This window comes from Aquila chrysaetos, chromosome 3, assembly GCF_900496995.4.
Source record: "Aquila chrysaetos chrysaetos chromosome 3, bAquChr1.4, whole genome shotgun sequence".
NCBI lineage: Eukaryota > Metazoa > Chordata > Aves > Accipitriformes > Accipitridae > Aquila > Aquila chrysaetos.
This window is the reverse complement of record NC_044006.1, coordinates 58,455,111-58,470,379: the sequence shown is the minus strand read 5'-3', so window position 1 is coordinate 58,470,379 and position 15,269 is coordinate 58,455,111. Positions and strand designations below refer to the sequence as shown.

The 15,269-nt window shown below is 38.7% G+C and overlaps 1 protein-coding gene across 7 annotated transcripts in view; it reads right to left on the bottom strand.

Moving 5' to 3' along the window:
* The window catches only part of MLLT10 (MLLT10 histone lysine methyltransferase DOT1L cofactor), a 132,955-nt gene extending 125,241 nt beyond the window's left edge, over positions 1 to 7,714 (bottom strand). For 2 of the 7 annotated variants that reach the window (XM_041122679.1, XM_030009923.2), the window contains exons 1-2: positions 6,930 to 7,472; positions 3,105 to 3,184 (exon numbers count right to left, since the gene is read on the bottom strand). In XM_041122679.1, the coding sequence (XP_040978613.1) occupies positions 3,105 to 3,184; positions 6,930 to 7,098 (249 nt within the window). In that variant the 5' untranslated portion in view covers positions 7,099 to 7,472. Of the gene's footprint in view, positions 1 to 3,104; positions 3,185 to 6,929; positions 7,473 to 7,695 lie in introns of those variants that run through there. The other 5 variants (XM_030009922.2, XM_030009925.2, XM_041122678.1 and 2 more) reach the window with 4 other exon arrangements.
* Positions 7,715 to 15,269: the final 7,555 nt, after the last annotated feature.

The window sequence follows — 15,269 nt, the reverse complement described above, 5'->3', positions numbered from 1 at the left end:
TCTTAGAATAAGATCGCCAAGAAGGATGTTTGGCACATAACAGAATGATGGTGAAAAAAGTCTTTTTGAATAATAGTTGTACCACAATTCCTAAACTTAGCTTCTCTAGTCTCTCTTTGGATACCAGCACTATCAGCCCCTGGACAGCATATATGCACCATCCAATTTCCCAAGCCATGACCCAAAGTCCCTTACGTACTACACCATACGTATACATCCTCACACAGACCCTAATATTACTTTTTCCTGCATCAACACATATCTGCCCTGCTTTTTGATTGAGAAGTTCAGGTACATCTGAAGACATCACAAGGGGCCACTATGCAGGGTAGTAACTGCTGGTGCTGATGCAGGCAAAGCTGGGAGTAGTTGCCACCCATCTTGAAGAGATTCACATTCCAAGCTTACCATAGGTCAGCTAAGATATATTAACTGATTTACAGAAAACTAAGACTTTTCAAGTAATAGTTAAAAACTTACACAGTGATTGTAAAAAGTGCATACTGGGATTACAACCTTCTATTTATTATGTACTACATATGTATCGTTAGAAGGTAAGTAAAATAATTACCAGACACCTCAATATGTCCATTATACAAACAGTCAGGTTTACAAAAAATCACAGTTTCTCTCACACACACCAAACCATGACCCTGGTAGAGCCAAGACTCAGTATGACTTGTCAGGCATGGAACTGTGCTTTCCAACTAGTAGCTGACCATTCAAAACCGAAGACACTGGCTACAACCTCACTATCAAAAACATACAAGTCAACCAGAAAGGAGGCTTGTGGGGCTGAAAAAAAATCAGCCTTCACTGACAAGCAGTATGTACCATCTTAGTGGGACCACACAAAAGAAAGGGAACACAGCAGACATCAGTGTATAACAGTTGAAAGTATAGGGGAAGACAACTGCTCTAACCTGCTGTTAAGCAAAGTTCTCTGGTGACCCACCTACTTGAGTTACATGCTCCTGAGTTAGTCTATTTCTTTCAGGTGTTAAAGCAAGACTAACTTCAGTGCAAGCAATTAACCCTAGTCTCTTATCAGAATGGATTTATTTGCCCAGTAACTGCAGCTTAAAAAAAAAAAAAAAAAAAAATTAAAAACACACAACGGAGACAGCATGACAAGGAGGTTTGCTTTTGCAACTAAGTGTGTTAAAACTTCTGTGTCTGATAAACTGGTTACAATAAAGTTCCAATTTTCATACTGAAGTCAGAGCTTCAATTTAGTTTCTGAATGTTAAGGGCTTCTCCAAGACACCGCAGAGAGAGCCACCATGTTTCTAACTGACTAACATACAACTAGTTGTTAAAACTTCAACTGTTATCAATGTGTTCTACCTCATATGCAATTACTTTCACTTGAGAACCACTTAAACCTATGCTATATTACAAATAGGAAAGGTTTGGGGATTTTTTTCCAAAACAAGATCACTAATCAACTTGTTGAACTGTAAACAGACCCCACTAGGCAGAAACAAAAACATAACTGAATTCTCTGCCCGGTATATTAAGTTCATCACTATTCCATCTTAACTTCAAACAGCGAAGAAAAGCAGTATAATGCCTATCAAAGATATTCTCTTTGGTAAACTCAAGAAATTATCAGAATGCAGTGAGACATTGTTTTATTTTAGAACTCAGTACAGTTCTCCTTCATTCCTTGTGTCAGGTGAAGCCAGGAATAACTATATCCTAAATTCTGATGAGAATTCCCTATCATGCACCAGAAAAATCCTCCTTCTAGCCACTACCTCTCTTTTCCCTCCTCTGTATTTTTAACTTTGCTGTCAACCTGTATGTATCAAACTCAGCAGCATTAAAAAATCATACTCTTGAAACTTTACATTGCTGATGGTCTTCCCAGGAAAAGAAAGAAACAGCCTTTCTTTAGAAAGGGCATCTGTTTTGATTTTCTGTTGACAAATATTTGGAGAGCACACAGAAATTAATCCGTTCTTGCTCCCACCAACAGGTCTGCTTTGGAAGGGGTAACGAAGTCTAGGTTACTGGGACATTATGAAAACATTAGTGGCAAGTTGGGAAAAAGTAGAGGAACAAGATTCTGCAGCCCTGTACCAAAAATTCACACAATATTAAGTCATCCTATCATTTCTATAGTACTTTATACTAGAAAAGGAAATAGGTACAGTAAACAGCTCATGTAAACACTCTGCCAGTCACTGACAGTAACTGAAAATTTGGTCTCAGGCTCTTCATTTGTTTTTAGACATGAAAGTTAGAAACAGTTTACACACTTCCCTAAGATGCTGCACCACCTTCTCTTCCAATTTTTATATGAAAAATGTTTTCAGAGGCAAAGGAACAGCTTAGTCTTTCTAAATACTGTCACTTCACCTTTTGCTGGAAGACAAACTAAAAAGTGCCAAGTAGTGAGAAATGTTACTCTCTTTTTCTAAAAATGCCTGACATCATGCAGTGTGATCTAGAAACATACAAGTCCAACCAAAAAAACCCCCTTGTAATCAAGGAAAAAAAAAAAAAAACCAACAACAAAAAAAACAAGAAAAGCATTGGGGTTTTTTGTTGCTGTTCAGAAGGTTTATCTGAATCCCCAATTTTTACCATAAAAAATTAAAAAGAGAAAGAAAATGTTTCTTCAATTAGAAGTATCACATTCCAAGTAAGCATTAGATTCTGAAATTAAGAACACTAGTTATTGGTTAAGTGTTCTAGACTGAAACTTTCAACTGGTAATCTAAAGTTGCTGTAAAAGAAAATTGGACACAGATTTTATTTCATCCTCATACCTAACTATTAAGTGTTAAACTGACAAAATTACACAAAACCCACACCATAGATAAGAAGAAAATAATCTTTGAAAAGGTTGGGAAAGAAAAAAGTAAAAAAACACCAAACCACTAAAAAAAAAAAAAAAAATCAAACACAGAAATTGTCAGAATACTTAGAGACAGTTACATATTTCCACTTTAAAAAAAAAAAAGGTCTTTCTGAATAGCATCTAGATGGAATTATGATGGAAAGCTAAGCTATTTTCTACTATTACTGGGATACTTGGGTAAATATTATCCACACAAGCATTATAACTAGCATTACTTAATAAACAAAGCACATACCACTCTGGCTGCTCTTTCCTGAGATTCACACTTCCTGCAAAACCAAGGTCCAGTGGGTACTTGCACAATTCCATAGCAAGCTGTTTTGAACAAGACAAAATATTTCAGCAAACATAAGCAGCACTACAGTACTACTAACATGAATGTTATAAAAAAAGCTTAGTATTAGTTGATCTCACATTATTTTAATAAGTCAAATTGACATCTATACATTGCACATGAAATCCTATCATGATGGTACTAGAAATGAAGTACAACAAGCTTCCATTTTAAAAATTTATGCAAGATTTGTTAAATAAACTTGTTAAATAAAAAAAAACTGATTAGCTTGAAAAGTAATATAACCATTCAGAAGCAGCAATGTTTCATATGTGATCTGTTTTGCTATTTAATTACCAGCAAAACAGGTAAAACACTTCACAATAACAAACATCCATCATTTATAGTAAAGTCTCTTTCAAGAGAAAACTAAAAGCAACTAACAAATCTGAGTTTGTCATAAGACATTATTACACTTAGTTACTATCAAGTTCTCTTAGTCTTTCTAAGTAAAATAACTGGTCTTAAGTAGGAAATCCATAATAAACTGAACAAAGATACAAAGTTTGCCTTTTTTCCCCCCCTGAAAATTCATATGGAGCTGTAAATACAAACTAAAGGGAGGATCAGGGCTAGGACTAGCTGCAACTGTAGCCCAACTGTAGCCAGGCTACAACATAAATCCTTAGGAAAGAGATTTTCAGACATGCAGATTTCTCTGCAAGACTGTCATCTATATTTTTATGGTATATAAAAAAACCAAGAGTTTGATAAGAAATTCCACAGAAAAAGAGTTTAGTAATTTGGCAATACTGTTCATGTTTGAAATGCACATATCAGGAAACTTTAAGAACTGCTGAGGGAATGAAAATACAAGAACACAAGTGCTGTGAGCATATTCTAGTGTCTGTATGGGTTTAACAGCTAATAACAAACAATCAAAAGCCATCATCTTTTTGCTTTCCTCAAAAAGATAATCCTGAATCTGACATCAAATTCTTAATATCTCAATTCCCAACAATCATATGTTACTTAAATAAGAAAATCTGATTTAAGTGTGTAACTAGAAAAAATAATATATATATGATAACTTAATAGTTAAGAGGAAAGCTGAGATTAAATTAATATCTTCTAGTATATATACAAAAATATGACTGGTTTGTGCTAGACTGAAGAAGAAAAAAAACAACAGTAATGCAATAGTAGTATAAAAAACATCTGGCTAATACACCTTTCCTTCTACGCAGGAAAGCCAATTAAATAATTTCCTATTATATACACATGTGTAGTCATATTAAGATCAGTTGTCAGATTTTCAAATACATTATCCAAGTACTGACAGACCAAACTACCTTGATAAGCCCTTTCTACTGTACAACAAAGTTCTTTAACGTGAGAAAAAACTTCTTGGTTTTGTTGCATCCATATTAACCACAGATAAGGGGGACTTTGAATTCCTCTTTAGAAATTAAGGGGGAGACTTTAAATGTGCAGTCACACATTTAGATTAGCAAGAGACAGTGCAGAGTAAGAAACTAATTACAGAATGCAACTCGGAGACAGGGCTGGCAATTAGATCCAAAGGCAATATGAGTTGGGCAAAGATCAAAGTTGAAGTGAAGTACTTTTGTATATGCAAACATTAACAGAGTACACCTAGAGCCTAAAAGAGTCCACCACAGGTTTGTGCTCTGATACACTGTAATACTGTTTATTGAGTTCCAGGACTTCCTTTGGTTATACTTCCACTACTACGCAAAGCTGCTTTAAACACATGAAGAGATTTTGTCTTCCACAACTTGCCAATGACTTAACACTTGGAAAGACCGTTTCCCCTGAACTAAAAATAATTATAATAACAAAAAATGCAGTTAATAATACGGGTAATACTGCTGTCTGAAGTCCAAATAAGGACTACCAGCTTTAACCACGAGGACTACTACTTTTACTACAGAAAGACTACAAAAATAGTGGACATGATTCTTCTACCACATTCATTCACATGACACATCAAATCCAAAACATAAAACATCAATGATACAGTAAATCAAAACATACAGTTCTTCTTTTCTTAAGACCTCTACAACAGCATCTGGATTTAGAAGAAGCAGTACTTTGCACACGTGCTACCAGATTCAAATTCAGATTTGGACTTGACCTTAAAAAAAAAAAAAGTTGAATATTCTTGTACCCAATTTACTGAAGTGTGTCTCTATATTAGGAATACTTCCTAAAACAGACTTTCATCATTCCTACTATTTCAGCTCCAACTGCTGCTATCATCAAATTCTTTCACTGAAAATATTAGCAAGGCTCTAGATGCAAAGGAAGATGCCCAAGATGATACAAAAGTAATAGCTGGTTCAGGCATGGCTTCTAAAAGTACTCGTGTTTTAGTGTTCTTCATGATCCTAAGATTCCACAAAAGCAGAATTAACTTACTGGTTAACATTACTCAGCTCTTAAGACAACAGAAAACTGATTCAAAACCAGACTAATTTCACAGGTCCTGTCAGCTCCCCTCTGCATTCTATCCAGCATTAACAAGAATAACTGAATTCTTCTGCAGATCTCCTTAAATTATTATTATTCTCATTATTTCTCGTCAGTTTACAAAGGAGCATATACCTGAAACAAACAGTTACTATATCATCTGCAACACAATTTAAGACCCAGCATGAGACACATTAGTAGTATTTTCACATGTGCTAGGCATTCAGACTAATGAACTGGATTTAGGACTTTCTGTCTCCTCCAATTTGTTCACCATCTAGAAGGAGTCAAAGAGCCAGCCACGGAGTTCATATGACTGCTTGGGAGTTGACACATGTTATCCCCTATTTCTGCTACCATAAAACAAAAGTCATCATAACTTTCTTTCTTACAATGTAAGCAGCAGAATCCAGTCTCTTCCTCTGCTCTCACAAGAAGGGTCAACCCACTGACAGAAACAAAACAATCACACATAGAGGAACATGCCAGCTCCTGAGCTGAGCTGTAAACCAACCAACCAGCCTCCACTAATCCAAACAAATCCAGCATCAGCCACTCCGACTAGCACCCTCCCCCTGCAGAACCACAACAGGAAGTCTCTTCATCTACCAGGAAACATCAGCCAAATGACATTCAAGGAAAGGCAGGCAGAGGAAGAAATCACATGACAGCTAAGTCTTTCCTACACACCGCTCACTCTCTTCCAATCCTAAACCCTCCTCGTCTACTGGCTGCCCCTCAAATAATTTTTCTAACTTGAGAAGGGCAGGGACAAAAGGGATTGAGTACAGGAAGAAAGAAATTCAGCAACAATTGCCAGAACAGAGATTCGTAAGAAGTTCCACAAAGAAGGAAAGTAGTTTTAGGTAGTCTTTGGACTGCTGCAGCTGAGTTTGCCAACAGGGTGCAAAGGTGGACTGGGAAGCACAGACGCAGAAAAGGCACAAGGGGAAGAGGAAGAAAAAAAAAAAACCTGGAAAGACGGCTTCTTCCTTTCTCATAGCCATAATATAGGAAGCCATAATATAGGAGGTCTCACATGAAGGAAAAGACAGACAGACTGGAAGGATAGAGGATGACAGGACTGGTCAGACCAGAAAGCACATGGGCATAGAAACAGGGAAATGGGCTTCATGGGTGACAAGAAGGAGCTGGGAGGGGGAAGGGAGAGAAGAAGGGGAGAAAAACGGCCGGGGGGGAGTAGGCCCAAGGGAGGAAGACAGGGAGCATCAAGAAGGAAGTAGCAAGGCTTGAGGCCAGAGCGGGTGAGCTGGCACTCGCCTGCCTACTCACCTTGATGCACTGCGACATTGCAGCCGTGCCCGTCGCAGTAGACAAGCGGGTTCTCGGCCCAGCCCCTCTCGTCGGAGCACACGCAGCAGCCGCCGATCATCTCCTTCATGCTATTGGAGAACTCGCCCTCCAGTGACACAGGCAGCAGCAGCGGCTCGCTAGAGACCATCTAAGGGTTAAAAACACCGTCGTCAACAACACACACGCACACACGCGCTCTACCCCCTGCCTGCCCCCTCCCCCGGCGGTGTCTCCCCTCAGTCACTCAGCCGCCGCCGCCGCCACCGCCGCCACGGCAATGATTTAGGGCCCATGACCGCCGGCTGAGAGCCTCTTCTCGCCCCCGCCCGACCAACCGGCCAGGCTGTATCAGTCACGCAAGCAGGCAGGGGCAGCCCGGCGGCGGTACACTGAGGAGGACACCACACAGCAGGCAGACAGGCAAGAGAGCGGGGCCGGCGCGCAGGCGCACTGCGCGCCCCCGCGGAGAAGGCCTCAGCCTGGGCCTCCTCGCGATGGTTCACGAGCCGCCCATGGAACGTGAGCCGCGGATGAGCGCGCGCCCCCCCCCCCCCCGCAACGGCTCCAACCGCCGCGCCGAGAGAGCGTGCGCGAGCGAGCGGCGCCCCGCCAGGACCGCGCGCCCGCCCCTCGCCTCGCCTCGCCTCGCCTCCGCGCCACCGCTCTCCCCTTCACTTATGGCCCCGGCCCGGCCCCCGCCCCCCCCCCCCCCCTGCGGCCGCCCTCCCCGCTCGGCCCGCCCCACCTCGGGCTTGCTGCCACCTCTCCTTCCCCCGGTCTCGCTCCCCCCCCCCTCCTGCCCTAACCGCTCCTCCCCTCCGCCGGCCGGGCCGCGCCGCGGGGCAGCCCGTGCGAAACCGCCTCCCTTCCCAGCCCGGGCGAGCGTTAGACGGGCTTATTGCTGCCCCCCTCCCCTCGGTGCGTGTGGGGGGGCGGGGGAGGTGGCAGACATGCGCCCCGCTCCCACCCGCGATGTCACTCTGCTCATGCCCCCTTCAGGAAGGCTGGAGGACTCGCCCCATTCCCGCCCTCCTCCCACCCCGCAGAAATCATTTTTACTATCTTGTTTATTTTCCCCCCGATGTGACTGCAGGACTAATCCATTCCCGCTCCCAACTTTTATTATCCCGTTTATATCCCCTCGGTGTACCTGCAGGACTAATGCATTCTCCCTATCGCGCCACTGCCCTGCCCTCAGCGCAACTTTTACTATTTTGTTTATTTTCCCTTCAATGGGGCTGCAAAACTAATGCATTATTAATCCCGCTCTTTCTTCTCCCCCAAAACTCATCGTGTGGATGCAGCGCTGCCTAGCTATTGCTGCCACAGCAGCGAAAGTGATGCTGAATAGAAGATATGACAAATAGAGAAACCAGGGAGGCCACAGACACAGAAAAACTAACACGTTCTTCAGCACAGCTGTTCTCGACTTTTACTCAGAGGTGGATATGCCTTTCTAGAAGTTGGGCGTTCGGGGGTTTTTTAGTAAAATAATTCTGTTTTTTCGTTTAATTAAAGGGGAGGGGAAAAAAGGGGGAGGGGGGGAGCTGAGGTGGTCAGCAGAGAGGAAAATCTCAGGCTATTCAATTCTCCATTGTAAGCAGGTATGCCTGTAGCAGAAGGAACTAATAGCGGTGATTGTTAGGAGCACAGAGAAATTAAATGCAGCCTTGCAAAATTGTGCTCACTCGCTTGCCCTGGGGCCAGCATTTGTTTATTTATTTATGTATTTATTTATTATTTTATTTAGTGTTGGGCAAGGAAGATACAATTGATTTATCTTTATTATCATGCTAAAAGGCAGAGAAGCAGAATTTCTGCATGGACTATATTTTTTCATGATGATGTTGCAAGGCCAGCTTAGTTGATACGGTATCTGTACAAATCACTATTGAATTATGTACATTCCTAGACACGTGGCTACCTAGACCTATATATATGCAGGTTATATTTTATACATTGTTAACTAATAAAACATCTGCACTTGTATACAGGAATATGAAGAACTGCTACGTGGAAGGGAGAGGTGGGATGTGCACAACTCTCTACCCCCTAGAGACATCTGAGTCTGCAGTTTGTATGCAGGATATCTTAGGTCAAGCTCTTTTCTCTCCTTGAAAGTTTTAAGTGAAATTATTTAGATAGAGGAAGAATGGAGGGCAGGCAAAAAAGGAATGATTAAGGTGGCTTCCTAGATGAAGGGCCAAGCCAAAGAAGCGAGTAACGCAGCCATTTGAGACACATTCTAAACATTTCTCTGTAAATATATGTTCCAATATCGCTGAGAGTTTAGAAATTTTTAAGGCACATGTAAAAAAATGGAGGCGGGGAGGGGACTGGAATGTAGTATTCTTCGGTTTGTGTAAAATCATTCAGAGATTGCTCTCAAAAAAACAACCCTCCCCACGCCCAAATGTCCTATCTCAACACTGAAGAATACAAATTTGAACATAAAACTATTTACATTATAAAACATACTTACAACACTATTTTTATTACTTTAAAAGCTTGTAAAAAAATACCCTGAAAATTGCAGGTGCAAGCAATTACTTTGTAAGGAAATAAAGCAATTGATATATCCTGGTGTTTTAAAAAAACGCAAATTATTTGAAGCTTATAGATACAGTGTCCCAGCCCTTCTTCATTCCTGTCAAGAAAATGACATCTAATTTAAAAAGCATTCTCAATGATTCTGTTAACCCTGACCAAAAAAAAAAAAGAAAAGTCACAGTACAGCAGCAAATCTGTCCTTTATTTCCCTGACAGGTAAATTAAAATAAATATCCTTTTAAAATGAAAATATATTAAATATATTTTAATTTGTTGGATGAATTTATACATTTAGTAAAACTAGTATTGTAAAAAACAATTGTAAATTTTTCTTACAGCTTTTTTTTTTTTTTTTTTTTAATTCATTTAGAAGGTCTTCCTGCAATGTCGTCTTTGAAAAGCAACTAGTACAATTCCCGGGTCTCTCTTTTTTTTTTTTTTTTTTTTTTTTTAATGTTAGCTATTTTAAGGCTCAATTTTTAGTTTTATAAAGAAGCATCACCAAAAAAAAGAAAATTAATCACTTTGCAGCAACATGATTAAAGCTGCACCATGGCAACAAGAGTATATTAGTGAAAAACCTACTGTATACTTTTCAAATAAAAATATTTTAATCTCACACCATGTAACACATGAGCTCAGTATTGAACAGCCTGAAATTTTGCTTTGGTCAAAATTCAGTCAAGCCTAATACATGCAATTATTTAATGAAACATTTGTTGTCTTTTTATGGATTTCTGTTTAATTCTTTCTATAGAAAGAATGTACATGGACTGAAAGAAACTCCATGACTACCACCTTATGGTATTGTGTAATATTTGATGGAAAAATTTAGATAACCTCTTGATAGTTCTGTAAAACAATCATTTAGAGAAGACCTTTGAAATGCAAAATAGGAAAAGAAATGCATTACCACTAAATAAATACTGCAAACACTAAGCCTGTAACAGCTATGGAATCAGAACATAAAATCTTGTAGCATATATGTTCTTATGATTGTAGTATTTAATAAGGACTGACATGACACAGAAGGCCAATCTTCTTTTTAAAGAAAGAAGCCTGTCCTTCTTATAGTGATATATAAGGGATTAAAATAATTAGAGAGGAATATAATTCAGTGAGTAAGAATGAATAATTTCATTGTTAATCTAAATGCAAGGAGAAAATCCAATTCTCTTAAAAGAAACCTACAAAACCTAGGAAGTAAACAAGGAGATAGATTATAAGAAACATACAAGAAGATTACATGTTTTCTTTTTTTTTAGATTTTAGATACTTTTTCAAATAGAGTGAATGTGTAAGTGACAGAAAATTACACTCTCCAAATGCAAATTGTTTTTCAAAGTTTAAGGAATTCCTCAAGAAAATGTTAACATACATTAGTGCATAGCACTTGAGCTTCATTAACAAAAATAAAGAGGTATTCACCTTAAATTTTTACTACAAAATAATCAGTTCCAACAATAATGCTAAGATTTTTGAATGCTTGCTTTAAATTTCACCTTTTTTTTTAATAAAACATGCAAAATCATATCGTAAGTTTAGTGAATAAACCAAGGCACTGAACAAGAAAAAGTCTTTCATTTACAAAACCACATTACCAGTTGGATATAATCATCAGAAGAATGAATTCCAGGAATAACAGAAAAAGCACAGACTTTCTATAAAATGCATACTATATTAGAAAACATGAACTGATATTGGGACTTGGAGCTGTAGGGTGGGGAAACTCACTTCTTTCCAGAAAGCAAATTTCTCATAGAAATTTCTACTCCATTTTCAGATTGTGTCTTTGTTGAGAAAGCTTTGATCTTTACCTATGTGCAAAAGGACACATGCTGCAGCTAAACAAATGCAACTGAAAACAGGAAAATTGCAATAACTTAGTGATACTCAGTAGGTAGAATAATACATCTCCAGATTATCCATTTAAAATACATTGATGCTTGTCTGCCTTTTGTTTATGTGGGTTTAAATCATTAACAGTCTTCACTGAAATACATTCTAATAGTGCGTATTTGCTTCATTTCTGGAAAGGGAGCAGCAAAATGGTCACTCTACACAAAATAAAATGCGACTCTTGTGTGTTGACCTTTGCACGTAGTGTGTTTTAAATGGCAGTCTGCCTTAGATCCAACAAATTATTTCTATCCATGTTCAGTTATGAAGGATATAGCATGTCTACAGAACCCATATTAAAAATGCTTATGTATCTTTACATGCTAACCCTTAAATTATACTAAGAAAAAGTTTTCTTTTACTTCCTATTCTTTAATATACTGCTCAAATCTGTATTTTAACACCTATCCAAATGCAATGTACTGGATAATTTAAAAGTTTCCACGTTTAACATGTGGTCACTTCTTGATCAGGAGTTTGCATGCTATATATTTACATGTTATGCAAGTACAGGTAGCAGCATCAAAGGTCATGTCAGTGCATCTCCTGGACACCATGCCTCTTCATATGTTGTGCTATTTTCTTTTGTGCAAAGGTAATTACAAATTTTGTAATTCTTTAGACTGCAAAGAAAGGGGGAAGTAATTCTACCAACTATTGTATTCATTTTCTTCCTTTAAATTGTATTATCACCTTTGGAGACTTTGGTAAATTCCACTTAACTAGCAGCAATGGATAAAATTGGTATTCAAGTACTGCTTCTGTTACTAATGTTGGCATTTAAATGTTAATTTCAGATTGAGGTTTACAGTAAACATGAAACAAGGGATTTCCTTTGAATGAACAATCTCAAACCAAAATTCTAAATAAAGGAATCCTAGCATAGGATGTTTTTAAGCGCAGTGATTATTTCCTTTTAAAGATTTAACATTCCCTAAGTGATAGAAGTTAAAAATTTAAATGTGACAATTAATAATTCCTACATTAGAGGCATTTAAATGTTAACCACCTTTTTATATGAGTCAAGTCAAAGTAATGATAATTACAGTATGCTACAAAAGAACCTGAAATAAACTTCTAGCAAACCATATTGAATATTAATGCTCTATTAAGCCCTGAAAAGCTGCGTTAGTAAACTCTGGAATTCAGATTATATGCAACTTAAACATAACGCAGGGCTTTTCTTCAAAGAATACTTCATTTCAAAGTTTGGATTTTTATGAGGTATGTATTAATTCATTGGATTTTTATTAAATACATTTACATAGCATCACTCCAAAACTAAGCCTCAGATTACTTTTCTTCTAGAGGCATATCTCTATATAGGATTTGCTAAATTAACATTCCATATAAATTAATAGTCTTTTTTCATGTTTGTTGTGTTACGATCAGCAGTGTGACACTGTGTTGTGTCCCAGGTCACATTTATTTGATTTCGATTTAGGAATGGTATCTGTACTACATATTAAATACAAGAAACGACATGCTGAATTTCCCATCAAATATCCTAAATACAGACCTATTTTAGATGGATTTGTATAAACAAAACACATATATCTAATATAGGCGTGGGAAAGTAAAACCTGGTTTGTTATATGCTAAAGCAAATTGGAGTAAATCAACCGCATCCGTGGGCTGTATAAGCAATACTACTCTGCTTTTCCCAGTACCATTTGGACAAAACAATGTTACTTTTTTATTTAAAGTGTTTTCTTCTCAACAAGGGGCCACCACTTCCCAATCTCAAAAACACGCCCCAGAATATGTTAATTAATTGTATTGTGTCTCTGAAAGAAAGAGGTTGCCAAATGCAATAAAAAAAAAAAAAAGTCTTTCGACCAGTGAGCTCCGTTCCCACTGCTAGTTACCATCTAATTTCAATTCCACATATATATACATAGATACATTTCCTCTAGGTACGACTTTGACCATTAAAAACTGTCTAAGAGCAAAAGTCTAACTTGACCACATAGGGTGTATCTGGGAAGCTTAACATTCCTGGCGAATTAAGTGCGCAAGCCTCGGATCACTTTTTGTCAATCTTGCTATGGTACTTCAGAGTCGGGAATGTGGGTAATTTTTATATCGTGGTACTTCCCAATTAAAAATAACAACAATGCTCCTTTGTGAAAAAAACTTAATATATGAAATATGTCAACACATTCCACACAAATAGACAATAAAGAGCAATGAAGAATGGCAACAAATGGTCTCTCCCTGCCTTTTTTTTTTTTAATCTTCCCTTTCAATAAGATAGTTTTCAAATAGCGATATATTGTTTTAGTAAATACAAGAGCATTAAATGTCCTTCTGAATGACACTTTCTAAATTTGTAGTTACCTTTTGAAAATTGCCAAGCAGCAATCAAGAAAATGCATCTCCGGAATATTCAAGTAGGAGAAGTAAAACAAAACAAAACAAAAAAACATCTTTCTTTCCTTGATCTTAAAGTTCATGCCTTTAGATATTACCAGGGTGGTGTTTTCCTATTAAATATTACTTGCATCTTCAGCTTTCGAATCACATGGATGCTTTTTACCATCTAAACTGAATTGAGCTTTTATTTGGAGGAGTCCCACAAAAGCCTGCAAGTTTACAAAGAGTGAAAGAGAAGTCCCAAACTGTTATTATCTTAAACAATGACTGCAAGCATGCAACTTCCCAAGTGTGCATGGGGGGAGGAAAGTCACTTCAGAATTATTTTCAGCTAGGTGATATCTATAAACATCATCCTTTAACTTCTCTTACTTGCTGCTTACGATCTATGCAAAACGTTAATTTCTTGGCGATATATTTAATTGTTAAAAAAAACGTAAAAATCTAGACATCCCTTCTAATCTTTTAAAATAAATTCTCACACACTCGGAGATAACTTGCTAAAAATAATCACAGTTCTCCTAGAAAGGATTTTCTTAAAATAACTAGTTCTCTAGAAATTCTTTCCTCATCACAAATATAAGCCCCTACCCGTTTTAATTTAATCTTCCAGAAACAACATACAAAGACATATTTTTTCCCTTAGAAGATCAATGGCACTTGTTGGAAATTTTCTTGAATATCAAGTTAGTCAATTCTTCCTCTATGTAAATACACGACAAAGTTCAGGTCTGAAATGGCGTACCAAAACAATTTCTAATTTTTTTCAGGGAAAAAAAGGAGACAACAAACACCTTTCCTATAAAACAAATCTTTAAAAATCTCGAACCAACATAAAACAATCACTTGAGGGGAAAAAAAAATCCAGACATCATGGTGCTTACATGAAAAACAGGGTAAGATTAATCTTCATTTTTATAAACAGACCATTAAGGCGAGTTCCTTCCAAAAGTCTCTTTGCCTACATTTATCATTCCAAATCCAGTGGTTCGGAGCAGTTTCTCCCGATTTCTTTAAGAAGTCCTGTTCTAAAATCCACCCATAAACAGATGTTACTTTATGCACAAATCCACTGCGGCAGTGGGGTCTGGGTCTGGGTTTTTTTGTTGTTGTTGTTGGTTGGGGTTTTTTTTTACCTTTCCCGTAACACGTGAGCTACAGCCTCACAGGAGCTCCCTCAGTGGATGGCACTTCTAAAGACTGCTCTCTACTTATTTACCCGTTTTCTCGCCGGACCCCCCCGAGCTGCTGCGTGCGAGCACACCCGCTTGCGGGGGGCCCGGCGGCGCCGGCGGCGGGGCGAGCGGAGCCGCGCGGCGGGAGCTCTTCTCTCCTTCCCTCGCTCCGGCCGGGCAAGCCCCGCCGGCGGAAAGCGGCGCGAAAAGAGGCGGCCGGGGAACAATGGGGAGCGCCTGGAGGAGAGGCAGCCCGGGCTGCGCTTCCTCCGGCCCCGCCGCCGCCGCCGCCGCCACCCGGCCCCGCTCCCGCCGCTTC